The sequence below is a fragment of the Drosophila grimshawi genome, unplaced genomic scaffold, assembly GCF_018153295.1.
Source record: "Drosophila grimshawi isolate 15287-2541.00 unplaced genomic scaffold, ASM1815329v1 contig_1377, whole genome shotgun sequence".
Lineage (NCBI taxonomy): Eukaryota > Metazoa > Arthropoda > Insecta > Diptera > Drosophilidae > Drosophila > Drosophila grimshawi.
The window spans coordinates 24,333,584-24,350,826 of record NW_025062900.1 but is presented as its reverse complement, the minus strand read 5'-3'; the positions used below and the strand labels follow the sequence as shown (position 1 = coordinate 24,350,826).

Genomic DNA, 17,243 nt, shown 5'->3' with positions numbered 1-17,243 from the left:
AATAAATTGGCACAATCATGCGTAAACAAGAAACAAATAAAAGACGATGCACATCAAATAAATACATATAAATAGAGCGATTATTAAAAAAATATATATTCAGTATTTATTCAACTAATTCGACTGCTAATTGTAAATATTGAACTCGAAGTGGATGAATATGTCTGTGAGTGCACTAAAATAGGCCGGGGGGAAAAAAAAAACAAAAATAAAATAAAAATGCATATTCACGGGCGCCGTGAAAAATGTTTTTCATCTTTAAACATTGGTGTGCAATTTTTCGGCTGCATAAATACATATAAATATTTTGTAATATGTCCAAAAATGATAGTAAAAAAACATAGGAGATAAAAATCACACAAAAAACAATAAAGCAACACACACACACACACACACAAGAACAGTTATAAAAACGAGCATTTTGAAAACAAATATAAATAATGCATAAATACAATGACGAACAGCCAAGCGAGACATAAAGTCAAGACCCATTTAAGCTAAATGTGCGCTCGGGACTTGTTTTCATACCCTGAACCCATTGAAAATGCCTGCGAAGGGTATAATGGTTTTCTGCATCAGTATGTAACAGGCAGCTGGAAGCAATACCCATAAGGATCTAGTCAAGTCGCTCTAGTCCTGTTTGTCTGCATGAAAACGAGTATCTTAGAGTCTTTAAGACCAAAAGTTTTAATATTTTGATTAATATTTATTTCATTTATTATTTCAGTTTATCGATAAATTCGACGCATCTATTAAGAAATATAAGAAAAGTTATATTCCATATATAGTTTTATGCTTGAGTTTATCGCAAGCCAATGAATTCAGTTCGTGCCTCCATTTTCTATGCCAGCCATGAGAAATGAGAGCACTTCCACACGTACTTACATTTGAGTGAGTCAAGCTCTTTTAAGGCAAATTTGTCAATAAAAATATAATAATATATTTAACAGCTAGCTTCAGGGCATCGTGTAGTCGAGCTCACTTGACTTACTTGTTCTTGTTGTACTCATTGTAGTGGGTGAAAGTGACTAAAGATTTTTACGACGCTACTTTTAGCTGTTTTGTCATTCTGGGTCACTGGGTTAACTGATTAAAGGTGGATAATTTGGAACAATTTAACCAACATTTGACAATCACTTACTTTGCTAGCTGGTCATCTAATTAATTGGCCATAATCGCATTGCCAACTAGTGCATAATAAACATTCCCAATGAAAAATAATATTTCATATTGTTTTGTTAAAATTAAAATTTTGTTTCATTTTACATAGGAAAATGATTATTTGTTGTTTGGCGACCTGTTTTCATAATTGTTATGTGTTTTTCTCTGCTTTCACCTGGAAAAACAAATTAATTTCCATTAAAAAAAGGATTATAATTATACATTATAAGACATTTAGCATTTATAAATTGAATGATGCTTCTCGGTTTTTGCATTAATAAAACTACTACAAATAATCAAATTAAATTAAAAACGAAGAAACAATAAAAATAAATCAAATAAGTTGGAGAGATTTAATAATGAAGCAGATAGTTCGAGCAAGCTGAGTACAGGGTATTTGTCAGTCGAGCAGAGTCGTTATTGTTGTTGTTGTTGTTGGCTTTGCAGCTTTCGCGCATTGTCATGAAATATGCATGCTCGATATTTACATGGGAGGCATTAATTTTGCAATTTCATTGCTGCTTGTTATTATTATTATCATTTTTTATGCCCATTTATATTTTTTATTTTTGGTAAGCTAAACGGTGGAAAATACAAATATATATATAAATATATATATATTTATATATATATATCTATTGAACAAATAACATGGTCTTCTCATATTCATATTGGATCTGTTTGGGTTGAACCCTTTGTTGAATATATTACTAAAAAAAGTATAATTGTATATAAAAGTATTTGATTGTTGACAGAGGTGTAAAGTTTTTATTTGCTTGGTATTTTAATTTATCATTTTAGGAGTATAATTTAAAAGTTACGTTCGCTAGTGCAAAATGATTGCAAACCGTAATATTATTAATAATATTAATTCATTACTAAAGTAAATATGTCGCTTAACCATTGATTTTCAGGCCAAAATAATATCTACAAATATATTTCCAATTTATTTTTAGTATTTTTGCTAACGATGTATAAATAAACACTATAGAAACAGTCCCAACTGGGAAATAGGATAAGGATGGGTAGATCGGGGCCACAGGCAAACATTTGTTATAACTCTATAATGGGTATAATGAAGCTGTGAATGGGTATATTTATTCTTGATCAGCAGGCGATTTAAACCTAAATTTGCTTAAGCAACAGGTAATTTCACATTATACAAACTATGATCAGCTATATATATATATATAAACTATTCAGGATATCTCCTAGTCGAGGGTATCTCGAGTACTAACTCGTTTTATGAATAAAAAAAACAACACAATAGAAATAATTATTATATTATGGATAGGCAATTATCAATCTAGTTAATTAAGCCATTTTCTAAGCATTTGCCACTGTCCATTTACACAAATCGAAATAATATATTTTATGACCTATTTCGATACTTAACAAATGAAATATTTATTTTACATTAATTCAAATAGAATTTTAGATAGCACTTACCTAAAAACTATATTGAAAATAGTTGAATAGTTGACAGCCGAAAATATATCAAAATGTTTTCACATTCAGCACACAAATTAAATTAAGTGGCACAAAATATTTATTTGAGTTTATTGCATGCACAACACAAGCACAGAAATATCTATATTATACATATATTTACCACATTTATACTATATATGTGGTAAATGCACAATACGCGCCTTTCTATAGATATTCATGGTTTATTTCAATAGCAGGCACAAATCACAATGTGAAAATGCACATAAATCAGTGCAATAAATCTAGAAGGAATCACAGGAACTGGACACTGGTCAGTGGACACTGCGAACCGGGTTTCAGATCTTTCTTTATGTTGCATAAAGCCCCAATCGCAATTAGTCAAATTTATATTTCATAGCTAATTAGTTGACCAGGGCCCAGGGCATAATCATTACTATTAATTTATTTTTTATATTAATTTTCTTGTTTTGCTTTCAATTTATTGTATTTAATAACAAATGCATTAAGCGTACACTGATTATGATGATGATGATTATACTATGCGGATATTTTATGAATAAATATGAGACTACTGATTGTCGGCTGCAGTTGACCTGAAAAAGGTCCACGCATTATTGGCTGACATTTTTGATGCTGCTTTGTGTCCGTTTCCGTTTCCGCTGTGCCACCGCATGACGCATGCCGCATCTGCATGAGTCTCTTTTTATTATTTATTTTGGTTATTTATCACAAAACATTACGCTTTTGTGTGTTGTTTTAAATGTACTAAATTGAATTGACGCGTTGGTTTTATGTGCACTCAAATCACATATCAATTGCATTTAGTTACTCGATCAATAAATTGGCCACAACTGAAAACTGAAAGGCAGCAAACCACAGCTCAGCTCATCACATATTTTTATATATGTATATATATAAGAAGTCTGCCTAGACGACAATTATGTATTTATGACGTTGATTCACTTGAGTAGTTACCCATGCGCACCTTATAAAGCAGCGTTATCTGTAGTAACATGGGTGTGCACTCAAGCCGAACAATATATGCCAGCTGTGTGGCATATCGGGTAGATTGGATGGATATGTTAGCCAGATGGTTAAATCTCAATTATTAAAACTAAATCAGATTTTTTAAAATTCAAAGTTGCTTGCTAGCGCCATCTGCAGTTTGAGATGATTTAAAGCTGCTTGATATGACAATGTAGCATTATCTGTAAAAAGAATTCAGCAAATATTGTGTGCACTTGTCTACGATAGGTGGTGCGATATGGAAATAATAATAGTTGAAATAATTAAAATTTGTTGAGTATGAAATGGTAATACGTAGCATTACCTTGTTATGTACTCTTTAATCCACTAGTGTACAATTTCAAATTTTCGCGCTATCATTCTGCTAACTTAACAGTTCTGCTCCTCTTAACGTTTGCTCCTCATAACAGTCACTTTATATCGCCCATCTCTAACTGCACTATCAGCTGTTTTGTTGTTTGGTGATATTCTTTTTTTTATTGCTCCAAACTGATAAGAAGCGACGCAATTTGGTTGTGCAAGCAAAAAGAAAGAACTCCCCCCCAAAATTTAGCTCAATATGAGCGGCAACATACACGGCATCAGTTGGTTCCCCAACTTCCCGGACAAGTTCGTGTCCTGGGGCCAGGAGATCAGTCTGTACGAGGTGCGCACCAAGGACGATCCAAGCCAGAAGAGTCGTCTTCCCTACATTCCCGTCAACTATCTGAGCAACGAGACTCGCTATCAATATGCCCGCTGCGTGGCCGCCTCCTATCACAGCGATCAGCCTATCATTGCCGTTGGCCTGGCCGATGGCAAAATTGGCATATGCAATTTCCGGGACACCTACGACAGCAGCTGGGAGTACAGTAAGCAAATCCAATTCTTGCCAGACAAACTCACAAATTTCCAATCTGATCCGTTAACTATTTTAGCGCCGCGACAACAACGCATGTGCACGTGCCTTGCGTGGCATGAGCTGGATGCGAATATATTGGCCATCGGGCATGATAAACATCGTTCCGATTCGTGTATCACCATCTGGGACATTGAGCGTGGCGTGCCCAAGGAGACGGCCAATTTCTTTGGTGTCGCCGAGGCAGCGAATTCACTCTGCTGGGATCACAATCATCGCGTGCTCATCGCCGGCATCAGCCAGAAGTCGATCAAACTCTTCGATTTGCGACGTAATTGCTAAACCCACTTCATGCTCCTCTTCTATAAAATCCCTCATCTTGTTTTTTTGATTTGCAGAGAGCAACGCCACCTGCCAGTCCATACAGACGAAGACGGTGCAGGGACTCGCTGTGGCTCCCAACGGCAACTATCTGTGCAGCTATGTAGATTCGGTGATTATGTTGTGGGATTTGCGTGCAATTGAGCGACCACTGCGCCAGATTGCATCCTCACGGAATCACATGCAGATCGCCTGGTGTCCAACGAGATCTTCGCTGTTGTCCTCGCTGCAGCGGGACTCGCCGTATATAACGCTCTACGATATACGCAGCGTGGACAACGAGTCCAGCCGCGACGTGTACCATGTGAAGCGACAAATTAGCCCCTTCCCGGCCAAGTATCAGCACAGTGGCAAATTTGCCGCTGTCAATTGGCTGTCGTGGCATCCGCGTGACTTTGAACGGGCACTGCTGCTGGCTGATGCATTGAATATCCTGGATTTTCGACTGCCAGCTAGTTTGCATACGGCGTACAGCAATCGCAGCAAGTTGCCGTTGCTCATGCAACGTCCACTTTATGCACCAGCAGGAGGCGGAGTCGGTGGCGGAGTCGTTGCCTCGCCAACGGCTGGCAGCAGCCAACAGCCAACGACGACGACGACGAGCAGTTGCAGCACAAACAGCGTCGCCAGCTCGCTAAACGAGTTTAGTGTTGGCTCATCTCTGAGCTTTGATTTCCTGGAGCGTGAGCTGTTCGAGGAAGATCTGCTGGAGGAGACACGTCAGCGTGCCCAGCAAGATTACGGCATGCGGCCGGACAACAAACGATTTGTCGAACAGCATTTGACGCCGTATTTGCGCAATGTGTGGATGACGCTGACGAATGTCCACTGCGATGATCGGCTGACGGGTCTGAAGGCCACGCTGGGCGTCAATCTGGGTCACACCTCAGAGGCACTGATGGCCAGTTCGCGCATCGAATCACAACTGCTGCAATGGCCCGATGGCATCAACAATTCCAACAAACTGGTCTGCTATCGGTAAGCCGCATCTTGTCTTAAATAAATCCTTTGCCCGGGGAAAAAGGGTCACCAACCCATAACTGTTTTAGAGTTTATTCCGGCAGGTGCTCACGTTAAACACATTGCCTTATAACTAAATGCCTGTGTCATTAACCAAGATCCCATTTCCATTTTGCAGAAGCGAACAGCGGGACTTGGCACTGAAGCTGTGCGGCTGGCCCATTGAGCAGGAGCTGGACCGTTTCATCGATGAGCTGTACGCGAGCAAGGAGTTCAGTCGAGCGGCCATGATCTGTGTGTTCCATCTGAAGGTGCTCGCCGCGTGCAATATATTGTCGCGGGCAGCAGATAAGATGCGTGATCCGAGCATGTATCGGATTACTGCAATCGCCTTGTCCAGCTTCAATGCGGATCGCTGCAGTTCGACGTGGCGCAATCAGCGCTCCAGTGCCAATATGCAAATCCAGGATCCGCATTTGCGTGCCATCTTCTCCTTTCTCACCATGGAGGCGGACAACTTTGAGGCGGTACTCCGGGAGGAGGGCGTCTCGCTCGCTGATCGCGTTGCCTTCGCCTGCAAATATTTGTCGGAGACGAAGCTGGCGGATTATGTGAAGCAGCGCATTCAGCGCGCCATCGAATGCGGTGATCTCAATGGGCTGCTGCTCACTGGAGAATCGCTGGATGGCATCAACATCCTGCAAGCCTATATGGATGCCAGTTTCGATGTGCAAACTGTGGCACTGGTGGCCATCAATTATTTCCGCAACGAGCATTTTGTGGACAAGCGCATCCAGTACTGGATAGCCAGCTACCTGGACTATCTCAATAGCTGGGGTCTGTGGGAGAAGCGCGCCGAGCTGGATATTAAAATCGAGAATATACGTCCATCGGCGAGAAGTTCGCGCACTGTGTTCCTCTCCTGCAATTTCTGTGGCAAATCCGTGTCCAATGCGCTGCTCGATGAGCCGCGAACGCGCAGCACGAGCACCAGCACAAACCGTTTATCATCCTGCCCCAATTGTCGGAAGCCCTTGCCCCGCTGCTCACTGTGCCTCATGCACATGGGCACCATGATGAATATGAGTGCCGGCGACACAAATGCATCCTCCTCCGTCTCCAACGCAACGGAGCTGCAAGGAGGCTGGCCAATGAAACCGTTCTCCAAGTGGTTCGCCTGGTGTCAGACTTGCCGCCACGGCGGTCACACCGAGCACATTATGCAGTGGTTCAAGTGCGTAACAACTAGAACTCCATATATAGCATATAAATATCAAGCTCAATCTCAATCTTTTTGCAGGCAAAACTCCGAGTGCCCAGTTTCCTCGTGCAATTGTCGCTGCTTTGACATGGATGGCACCAAGCCGAATGCATTGCGTGAGATTTCCTAACTGCTCACGCAGAGCAACTACATTTACTATTACTATTTACTATATATATACTACGATACGCCCATGCCATATGGTTCGCCTTAAACTGAAAAGTGTTCATTGTACTTATATATATATACATACCGCGGTTAATGTGCCCATAGCATAAGTTTATTATGACCTATCAGCTATTAGCTGCTCAATTGCATTTTATACATACATAGAACAAAACAAACAAATTAAAAATCACAAATAAATGACGCAAAGAAATGTCCAAAGCTATTAGCGCCAATTTCAAATCCAAATATTTGTCCACTTCAATTTGAACGGTTTCCAACACTTAGTTTATATCGAACTGGTTCGGACTAACGGAGTTTTTAAGCAATAGGAATTGTTAGCAATACAAATTTTACTTCTTAATTATTGCATTTTTTAATTCCTTCCAGGTTAGAAGTGAAAAATGAGTAATTTAGATTTTTGTATAGTCTAACAATGCGTTTCCAATACTTACCGCTGTCAATAACAGCGGATCATAGTCTCGCCTGTATTTGTCAAAAACATATGATTTTTGTTTTCGTTGCGAACGAACTACTTAGATGAACCACACCGTCATTTGGTTCATTCGTTCCTTTGAACCGATTCCGAATTCTGATATAATTCTATTCTACACGTTTTTATCATCCCATCCAATTGTGATGTCAATTCGTTTAATTTATGCATTTCCTACATTTTCTAAACATTGTGCTTCCAGCTAAATACGCATATGGCTATTACAGATTAAAAGTATAACTACACAAAATAGTGCAACAAAGTCAAGTAAGTTTTTACAATCGACGCACGCTTTGAGATTTGCTTTTGCATCACTTTTACTATCAGTTCTCGTTTGGCGTTCAATTCGTGCGTGGAGCCAAAAATTAACGCTGTGTATTCTACTCGTTGTGACAATAAATTTACCCACAGCTAAAGCTTATGGCAAATATTAATAATAGACTGGACCGAAATACTTTAAATACAGAACACATTGCCGACTTAAAGACCTGAAAATGACGTAGATATTTCATTTGTTGTTGATTTGTTTTAATTTAGCAACAGCAAATTTGAAACATTGCCAACAATTTTCACCGCGTGACCCTTGTTTTTTTGTTGTATTTATGAATTTTTGAATAATACTAATGGAAAATGTTCTAATCAGAGTTGTTCTTATCTCAATAATACGCATAGATATACATATATACAATGTACATATGTGTATTACGCACTTACTCAAGAACTAAAATCAATGTTTGACTTTGGCTTGGCGTCCTTTTATTGAGCAGCAAACGCAACTCAAAAAAAAAAGTAAACAGTCAACGAACGGCTTATTATGTCATTTAACTAAATTTAGCTTTCAGCGCACGCAGCTAAAATACTCTGAATTCAAAGCGCTCTTTTGCCTGTCTGTCTGAAATGCCCTCTCACTCTCTATATTATTATCGCACAATTTTAATTGCTTTTATTTTGCCCATTTGGCACTGTTAATAATCCATTATTTGCTTGCCTCTGCCAATTCATGTTTATTTTAACCCCCACCCCAATCTGTCCCAACTGTTGCCCATAATAAAAAGGAGCCGGCGAAATAAACAATAAAAAAGTCAGAGAGCACAACTGCAAGAGGAGAGCGGCAGTAAGAGAGCTAGAAAGAGAGACAGTGGTCAAACAGCTGACACAGCATTGAAAATACGGCGTCCATTCAAATAATTGCAACAGTTAAGTGAATAGAGCGATGCGAAGCGGATCGATGCCGTTAAGCGCTCTGTTGATTTCATTATTGTTTGCTCATTCTACAAAATAAACGAAACGATTCCGAACGATCAAAGAAAATCAAATCAATCGGAGAACGGTTGATTGAGTTATAGTGTTGAAAAAAATTAAAACGAATCACAATAATCAAAACAAAATCCCTTATCAAGGTCAGCAGCTTAATTTTTTTTTATATTGTAGCAATTATACTTAATTTAATTTAGATAACATAGAGAATCGCTTTGCATCGGAAGCGCATAATTCTCAATTGGTGCTGTTAAACCGGTCTCTGGTAGAAGAGCACATAAACTTGTTTCTCGAAGGACAAGTGGGGGAAAAGCTTAAAATTTAACACTGAGATTTAACAGCGTTTTCACTTTAAGTTGAAAGTTTTAACTTTAACGTTACGCTGTGCGGATTACGTGATTCTCAATGAGGCTGCAAATGGATTTTTACGACTTTCTCTGACACTGTACTATGTATATGTTCAATCAAGCAAAACTAATCATTTTATATTTGAAATTGTTGAAAATGTGTGTGAATATTTTAGTAGAATCTGCGACTGCAAAGTGCATTCGTCGTAAGTACAAATTAATAGCAATATTTTGCAGCACAGTGTTAAAGCGTTAACGTCACCTGTATATTTGTTTTGCTGCTGTCATTTGTGTATGTCTCTGCCAAAAAAGAAAATTAATTATAAATTCCATTTGTTATGCACATTTTCATAAATAGTTTACTGATAACAATTCTATTGTATAACCGTCAAATCAAACTTACTCTTAAAGTTTTCTTCTGTTAATGGGTGAAGAGTAACAACAACAACTACAACTACAACAATTGTCTCGTCTTTGTAATTATCGATTCTCTGTACCGTAATAAAAATATGCACAAATGTGCGTCATTTGTGCACGCAATGTTCCGTTAATATTTGACATATACTTTGCCTAATTCTGACCTCTTTCTCTATCCCATTGCAGTTTGATGCACACTTGAGAGGCAAGGCAAGCAGAACAAGGGGAGAGTGAAATACTCGCAAACACACACAGAAGCCAACAAACAAACACACACATCTAGTATACAAAACAAATACAGAATGTTGCGCAATACACCTTTTGCCGGCACGCCCACCTATAAACTGCTGTTGGGCTTCGGTCTCTGTTCACTGGGCAGCGCCATGCTCTATGCATACTTCAAGTCCCGCAATGATGACACGCCCGAAGAGCAGGGGGAGGGAGCCAATAACAGCAAACAGCAGAATCAGCAACAACAACAGAAACAACAAAAGGAAATCTGTCTCAAAATCGTTCTGGACAATGACCATGTGCCGTTGATAATCGGACGCGGCGGTGCCAACATTAAGCTAATTGAAGAAAAGACCGGGGCAAAGATAAGATTACGGTAAATATTAAATGCTTGGCTTAGAAGCCAAGAGAACGGAATTTAATGTGTGGACAAGATTAAATGCTTCAGCAGAGATAGGAATTTAAAATAATAGGGTAAATAGAGAGAATCTAATCCAGTCTATTTACTTTCAAAAACTAAAAACTAAATAAAAATAGTAATAGTAATTCGATCGTAATCAATATAAAATATATAATTAATAAATAAGTATATAAATTCATACTGCCAAAATTGATGGAAACTAAAATTTTAAGCTTTTAGTTTACTATCCTCGTTAGTCACTTCATTAATTGATTTCCATTTTGTATTCCAACATTTCTAAAAATCAGCGACAAAGACAGTTCTCACAAATTCTGCGACATCAACGGACTGCCCGATGCGGTGAAAGCGGCCCGTGGGCTGCTCATCCGGGAGATTGAGCGTGCACCGATTGTCAAGGTGGAGCTGCAGGTGACGCAGCGACTGGCCAACAAGATCTACAAACGCGGCGGCGAAATAATTCAGGACATTAGTCGTGCCTCGCTGGCGAAGCTCAGCGTTGATCCGAATGGACGCAATGGCAAAGCCAAGATCAGCATCGTTGGCAACCAGAAGCAGGTGAACATTGCACGCAAGTTGCTTGAGGACCAGATCGAGGAGGAGGAAGAGTTGCGTCGTGCCGTCGACGAGGTGGAGCAGCTGCGCGAGCCGCGTCGCTCACCCAGCTACAGTCTCAACTCGAGCATGTACTCTTCGCAGACGTCGCTCAGCTCGCAACCACCGCGGGACAAACTAATGGCAGCACGCGGCGACGACAAGCCGATGGAGGTGTATGTCTCGGCGGTTGCCTCGCCCACCAAATTCTGGGTGCAGCTGGTGGGGCCGCAGTCCAAGAAACTGGACGACATGGTCAAGGAGATGACCAGTTATTATAGCAGCGCCGATAATCGGGCAGCGCATCAGCTGACAGAGCCCTATGTGGGTCAGATTGTGGCTGCCGTCTTCAAATTCGATGAGAAATGGTATCGTGCCGAAATTGTCGACATTATGCCCAATCAGTACAATCCCAATGAGCTGGTCATCGATCTGTACTTTGTGGACTATGGGGACAGCGAGTACATCTCACCAGCGGACATTTGCGAACTGCGCACCGATTTCCTCACTCTGAGGTGGTTATTAAACAATATATATGATTATCAATATATTAATGTTCTCATTTAGATTCCAAGCAGTTGAATGCTTCTTGGCGAACGTCAAGTCAACTATTACAGATGAGCCCACGACTTGGACTAAATCATCCATATGCAAATTCGAGGAACTCACAGAGGGTACATATTATTTATTATTATATTATATATCCGTAAACTAAATCACCTTATTTTCCCCCCTGTTAGTTGCCCATTGGCGCAAGCTAATCGCTCGTGTTGTGACCTACAAGGAGCGCCCAAAGGTGGCGAGTGGGGTGAATGCTGCCACACGCGATGGCACCCCGCTGCCCGGCGTCGAACTGTTCGATCCAACCGAGGGCGTTGAGGTGAACATCGGTGATCTTCTGATAACACACGGCTTTGCCCAGCCCCTGGATGCAGCGTATCCGGTGCGTTCGCGCTCCACATCACCGTCAACGCAAAGCGACTCAACGATTGAGGAGCTGTGCGCCACAAATACGCCCCGAACACCGCTTACCCCAGTTTCGCCCATGTCGCTGTCGCTTACGAATGAGGGGGAAAGTGCGGAGGATGCTCACTTTGCCAACCAGCTCCAGCATCTTGGCCATAAACTCAACAATGGCAATGACTTAACTCACATAAACCCCGTCAAGCTGACCACAGACGACTTGCAAAATAGAAATGTGCAAATGCAACCGAGCAACAACAAGAACAACAAAACACACGCTGACGTCACTCGCTAGAGTTTTACTACTCCCATTTCTCACATTTAGTAATGTAATCTTAGCTCTCGACTTACGATTTAATTTGTCTGTATTTTTGTTTTTCATCGGACACAAACTGCACAGGCAGCTCACTTCTTGTGGTGTATATACTATATAAAAAAGGCAAACAATACATAGTTTATAAGTTAACATACTTTAAGGTATTGAACAAATTTGTTTAATTTATCAACTATAATTTGGCTGTTTAACTACAAACATATCATGCGAGATACATGAAAAAAATCGAAGAAATACCAAGACAATTGTTAAATTAATGCAAAAGCAAGAAACTATATTTTTATTGTTTATTTACGAGATATGCCATGTTACTTAAGCTGAAATTAAACTTAAACCCAGACAACTGGCGAAATTAAATTGTAAGAAATTGAAATGGGTTTGTCTGTTTTGCTTTGTCGGAGATTTTAACCCAGCTTTATTGGTAGTTTAATCGATTTATATACAAAACAACAAATACAGAGAAAACACGTATAAATTTACAAAAGTATGAAGTACTTATATCTATTGCAGTCTTAAATTTGTATATTATTTATTATATTGTAGACCGATTAGATCTCAGATGAGTATATCGTTGGTAGTGTTGATGGCAATCGGTGGCAAGTAGATGGCGCGTATCTGGCTTCGAAGCCGGGCTATTTCCATGTCGTCACGCTCCATTTCGCGTATCAGTTGCGAGAACTGGACGAGTCCCTCCCGATTGCCGGGGAATCCGTGTACCTTGATCACCTCCAGTTGCAGTTGCATTACGAGTGGAAAAACATGCTGCATCATCAGAATCATTTCCTTGCCAGCTGACGCCTTTGCCTCCGATAGTTTTTTTGAGTTCTCGGGCTGATTCACAGTGCGTATTATGTCCATAAGTATTTGCTTTGCACTCTCATTATTAAAACTCGCCAAATACGACATTTCCAACAAGTTTTATTTTTATTTTTTTTCAAACAGATTGCAAACCAATTGTCTCTAACTACCAAATATACACACTCACTCACAACGAGACGCAGTCATTCACAACGAGCCGCAGTAAGAGTGTTGCTAAATACCTAGAGTGAGGGCAACAGCTGTTCATTAGTAAGTACATTGAGTTCATTTGAATCCATTTTGTGTAATGTGCGAGTACCACATGCAAAATAAATTAATAGCTTTTTTGGTTAGTTACAAACGCATCGCGTAACAAATGCTTCAATCGTGACTTATATTCAGTGCGGAGTGCGCGACGTTGTCCAACACTAGACGAAAAATGTCACGTCGGAGAAACAGAAAAGACACAAAAACTAAATTATAAAGCTCAATACGCGCAAGTGTTTAAATAGATAAAAACTAATATAAAAATATGCAATCGTACATTTAGTATGATATTTTAATTAATTTCGAAAAAAGTGTCAACATAAATTTTATAGTTTTGGCAAAAGCGAAAGAGTTAAACAACGAAGACGACGACGTAGTTCGTGGTGCATCTCTCCAGTGCACAAAAAAAAAACAAGAGCGAAAAGTGTGACAAAAGTACAAAAAAAAGAAACACAACGAATAAGAAGCAGCACTTGCAATACAATAAAAACACACAAAGTAAATACTGAGAAAGAGAATCACACGCACGCACACAGTTAACCAACCAACCAGAGGAGGCAGGTGGCAGGCAGCTCAGTCATCAATTGTGTGCCACACATACAAAAAAAAAATAAGCAAAAGAAAAAAAATAGAATTCACTAATATAAAAAAAGAAGCAATGAATCGCACCGATGGCTTGGTTAGGCGAGCTGTGAAGCCGCGCGAGAATGGAGCCGAGGGCGGTGGCGCTGGTGGCGGTCTGAATGCGAATGAGGGGGATGACAATCAGGATACGCACGACAGCAACAAGGATCACGAGGATAACATCGATGATGGCGACTCGAAGGAGACGCGACTAACGCTCATGGAGGAGGTGCTGCTGCTCGGTCTCAAGGATAAGGAGGTGTGTGTGTGTGTGATAAGAATTGTGATAATTTTATCAGCTGCAAATACGTGTACCATTTATTGCTTATCTTTAATTAGTAATATGTTTATTTATGCGAGTATTTCGCAGTGTGTCCCAGTTTTATCTATCTCTCTCTTTCTCTCTTCCTCTTTGCACTTCGATGACAACAAAGCAGCCAAGTTTTCATTTTAATAAGCAGCTTCCGTCATTCTTCATCTCTCGCTCTTTTCGCTCTTTTTCAACCAATCGCTTTGAGCTTAACCCTTTTGTTGTTGTTAGGTTACTTCAATGAATATTGTCTTTAACGTTAACAACGTTAACATCAATACCACCTTTGGTCTTATAAAGCCTCTATTTATCTTAGTATGTGCTGTGCACACGCCGCCAACAAAAGCAGAACGACGAGTTTAGCAGTGTTTTTTTTTTATTTGTTTGGTCTTTTGGCTTTTGACCTATTCGCCACTGGGCTTAGAAATTGTTGTGACAAGTCTAAAATTTGATCTGCTACTTAGTCGTCTTAAATCGTTGAGTTAAGAACGATCACTAAAGCCTAAACTCCATGAGCAAAATATAAAAACTTCTCTTTAAGAAATTAATGCTTAAATCAAATAAAAAAAAAGTATTTACCATTAAGCTTTGTCAACATTGAAACAAGTTTTGGCAGCCTTTTATATTTATTGTCAGCTTGTTATTTGCATATTAACGTTGTCGTCATACTCATAAAAGTCGCACATGTTTGGAGCAATTGGCGATTTCTTTGGTGTTCTATATAATATACCCATACGTGACCGTATAGGGTATTCCAAGTAATTGTCAAATTGCTATCACTAATGGCTGTGTTTTGCCTCGTGCTTTATCATCTCACTCTCGCAACACGCCTCCCCAACACACCCCAATCTCCAACACCCCCATACAAAAACTGACGTCTTTGAATTTGAACGTGTCGCTTTTTCTTCGCTCTGATCACTCTGAAATTTAGATGGTTTCTGCTCTCTTCAAGTGCTTGCATTGCCTTCTTATCACCCTTTTTTTTCGTCTTCTTTAATTTAGCTAATTTGAGGAAGTGCTTTTTTTTGTCCTCTTCTCTTTTTTTTGTTTCCTTAGCCACTTATCGCGTCGTTAACTGAATTGTTTCATGTTCTTATCATCATTTTCATATATAAGAAACTAGAATTAGTTTTCTATTTATGAGTGGGGAATCGCAGTGACTAATTTGATGTGCCCCATTGAACTTTCTATAAGGATTCTCAGTTATCGATCTAGGTGGACATATACATAGATTTACTTGTTATATTATTCTGTATATTGTTGAGAGACATAAAACATATTTATTTTTTATCTTGGCATCTGTTTCAACTTTGAACAGTTGCCAGCAGCAAAAAAGCTGAAAGATGTTTGGAGTTCTTTAGACAACATGACAATGTTGACAATGTTCTCCTCCCATATATACAGCTGAAGACACATTTAAATTACACACATTAAACATTTGTTCTCTCTTAATATTGATTATTTGATTTCTGTTTTAAAAATAGCACTTTAATGTGTACTTTTATAGGGATAGTGCAATTTAAGCATTACCTTCTCTTATTTTGTATTTGAAATTATTCGAAAGCTGTTATTTTTAAGTACATTATTAAAGTGGGTGGAATATAATATATATACATGTATATTAATCATCAGATCTTAATTGCTTTGCGTGTATCAAATTTTAGAATTCTATTTCATTTGAATCCTTTCAGGGTTACACATCGTTCTGGAATGATTGCATATCAAGCGGCTTGCGCGGTTGCATCCTTATTGAGCTGGGCCTGCGCGGACGTGTGATGATCGAGAAATCGGGCATGCGACGACGTGGCTTGTGCACAAGGTACATTTATCAGAGTTTGAGCATCATCCCAGCTAAACCCGAAACTAAACTTTTGTTGTTGCAGAAAACTGATATTGAAATCAGATCAGCAGACTGGCGATGTTCTATTGGATGAGGCACTGAAACACATCAAGGAAACAGATCCGCCAGAGACGGTGCAAAGTTGGATCGAATATCTCAGTGGTGCGTGTGTATTTTCTATTTCTAATAATATATATGCCGTTTACTGAATTCTTGCATTTGTTGCATTGCTGTTGCAGGCGAGACATGGAACCCATTGAAATTGCGTTACCAGCTGAAAAATGTGCGAGAGCGTCTGGCCAAGAACCTCGTGGAGAAGGGTGTGCTCACAACGGAAAAGCAAAACTTTTTGCTCTTCGACATGACGACACATCCGCTCAGTGACAATGTGGTCAAGTGTCGTTTGGTCAAGAAGGTCAGTTCGGACTTAATTTCTAAGTAACTTAGAAAATGCTACAGTTGACGCATTTTTATGTGGCTTTGCAGATTCAGGATTCAGTACTTTCCAAGTGGGTGAACGATCCGCAGCGCATGGACAAGCGAATGCTGGCGCTGATATTTTTGGCGCATGCCAGTGACGTCATCGAGAACGCATTTGCGCCGCTCAACGACGATGATTATGAGGTGGCCATGAAGCGAGTACGCGAACTGCTCGATCTCGACTTTGAAACGGAGGCGGCCAAGCCGAATGCGAATGAAATACTTTGGGCTGTGTTTATGGCGTTTACGAAATAGGGCGATCGCCCAACTCCACACCACTTCCCAAATCTGGCTACCACAACAGTTAGCAGCACACACAACACACACACACACACTCACACGCAATACACTCGCACACACACACACACACTCACAGCAAATAAAAAACATAGGCTGCTTGTTTTTAAACCGAAAGGCGCCGTTTGAGACGCGCCGCCCACTTATCGGATTTCCTTGAGTTCATTTCAAAACGACAGTGCAACACTGGCGCAGGATTTTGAGACATATATATATATATATTTAAACATATTTCATTTCCTATATGCCGACCTAATGTCAAATCGTAAATCATTCGTTTTATTGTATTTCGCAATTTATTTAAATAAACGAAATGTTAGCTTATAGTT

At 39.7% G+C, this 17,243-nt stretch overlaps 4 protein-coding genes across 6 annotated transcripts; 3 read left to right on the top strand and 1 right to left on the bottom strand.

Moving 5' to 3' along the window:
• The first annotated feature begins 4,080 nt into the window (after positions 1–4,080).
• LOC6566476 (GATOR complex protein MIOS) lies at positions 4,081–7,493 on the top strand. Its single transcript, XM_001993377.2, has 5 exons — positions 4,081–4,490; positions 4,557–4,808; positions 4,876–5,836; positions 5,997–7,052; positions 7,119–7,493. The coding sequence occupies exons 1-5, from the start codon at positions 4,199–4,201 to the stop codon at positions 7,207–7,209; spliced, it is 2,652 nt and encodes an 883-aa protein (XP_001993413.1). The 5' UTR covers positions 4,081–4,198; the 3' UTR covers positions 7,210–7,493.
• A 297-nt stretch (positions 7,494–7,790) lies between these two features.
• On the top strand, positions 7,791–12,671 carry LOC6566475 (tudor and KH domain-containing protein homolog). Of its 3 annotated transcripts, none has more exons than XM_001993376.2 (5): positions 7,791–8,004; positions 9,945–10,365; positions 10,698–11,516; positions 11,569–11,675; positions 11,742–12,671. In XM_001993376.2, exons 2-5 carry the CDS (start codon positions 10,061–10,063, stop codon positions 12,257–12,259), a joined length of 1,749 nt encoding a protein of 582 aa, XP_001993412.1. In that variant the 5' UTR covers positions 7,791–8,004; positions 9,945–10,060; the 3' UTR covers positions 12,260–12,671. The 3 variants fall into 3 exon arrangements, with proteins under 3 accessions (XP_001993412.1, XP_032595584.1, XP_032595583.1); XM_032739693.1 differs by lacking the exon at positions 7,791–8,004 and adding an exon at positions 8,938–9,137; XM_032739692.1 differs by lacking the exon at positions 7,791–8,004 and adding an exon at positions 9,356–9,547.
• Positions 12,672–12,727: 56 nt separating this feature from the next.
• Positions 12,728–13,304, bottom strand: LOC6566474 (protein C10). Its single transcript, XM_001993375.3, has one exon. The coding sequence runs from the start codon at positions 13,202–13,204 to the stop codon at positions 12,854–12,856; it is 351 nt and encodes a 116-aa protein (XP_001993411.1). The 5' UTR covers positions 13,205–13,304; the 3' UTR covers positions 12,728–12,853.
• A 182-nt stretch (positions 13,305–13,486) lies between these two features.
• On the top strand, positions 13,487–17,238 carry LOC6566424 (Golgi phosphoprotein 3 homolog sauron). The gene is made up of 5 exons (XM_001993374.2): positions 13,487–14,246; positions 15,989–16,116; positions 16,181–16,299; positions 16,377–16,552; positions 16,624–17,238. The coding sequence occupies exons 1-5, from the start codon at positions 14,022–14,024 to the stop codon at positions 16,870–16,872; spliced, it is 897 nt and encodes a 298-aa protein (XP_001993410.1). The 5' UTR covers positions 13,487–14,021; the 3' UTR covers positions 16,873–17,238.
• The last annotated feature ends 5 nt before the right edge of the window (positions 17,239–17,243 follow it).

Bases quoted from the DNA above. Each gene is read 5' to 3' on its own strand.
- LOC6566476 (XM_001993377.2), top strand. From the start codon at position 4,199: ATGAGCGGCAACATACACGGCATCAGTTGGTTCCCCAACTTCCCGGAC. The intron at 4,809-4,875 runs GTAATTGCTAAA...TTTGATTTGCAG, and splicing joins CAAACTCTTCGATTTGCGAC to AGAGCAACGCCACCTGCCAG. The intron at 5,837-5,996 runs GTAAGCCGCATC...TCCATTTTGCAG, and splicing joins AACAAACTGGTCTGCTATCG to AAGCGAACAGCGGGACTTGG.
- LOC6566475 (XM_001993376.2), top strand. From the start codon at position 10,061: ATGTTGCGCAATACACCTTTTGCCGGCACGCCCACCTATAAACTGCTG. The intron at 10,366-10,697 runs GTAAATATTAAA...TCTAAAAATCAG, and splicing joins GGGGCAAAGATAAGATTACG to CGACAAAGACAGTTCTCACA. The intron at 11,517-11,568 runs GTGGTTATTAAA...GTTCTCATTTAG, and splicing joins ACCGATTTCCTCACTCTGAG to ATTCCAAGCAGTTGAATGCT.
- LOC6566474 (XM_001993375.3), bottom strand. From the start codon at position 13,204: ATGTCGTATTTGGCGAGTTTTAATAATGAGAGTGCAAAGCAAATACTT.
- LOC6566424 (XM_001993374.2), top strand. From the start codon at position 14,022: ATGAATCGCACCGATGGCTTGGTTAGGCGAGCTGTGAAGCCGCGCGAG. The intron at 14,247-15,988 runs GTGTGTGTGTGT...GAATCCTTTCAG, and splicing joins TCGGTCTCAAGGATAAGGAG to GGTTACACATCGTTCTGGAA. The intron at 16,300-16,376 runs GTGCGTGTGTAT...TTGCTGTTGCAG, and splicing joins TTGGATCGAATATCTCAGTG to GCGAGACATGGAACCCATTG.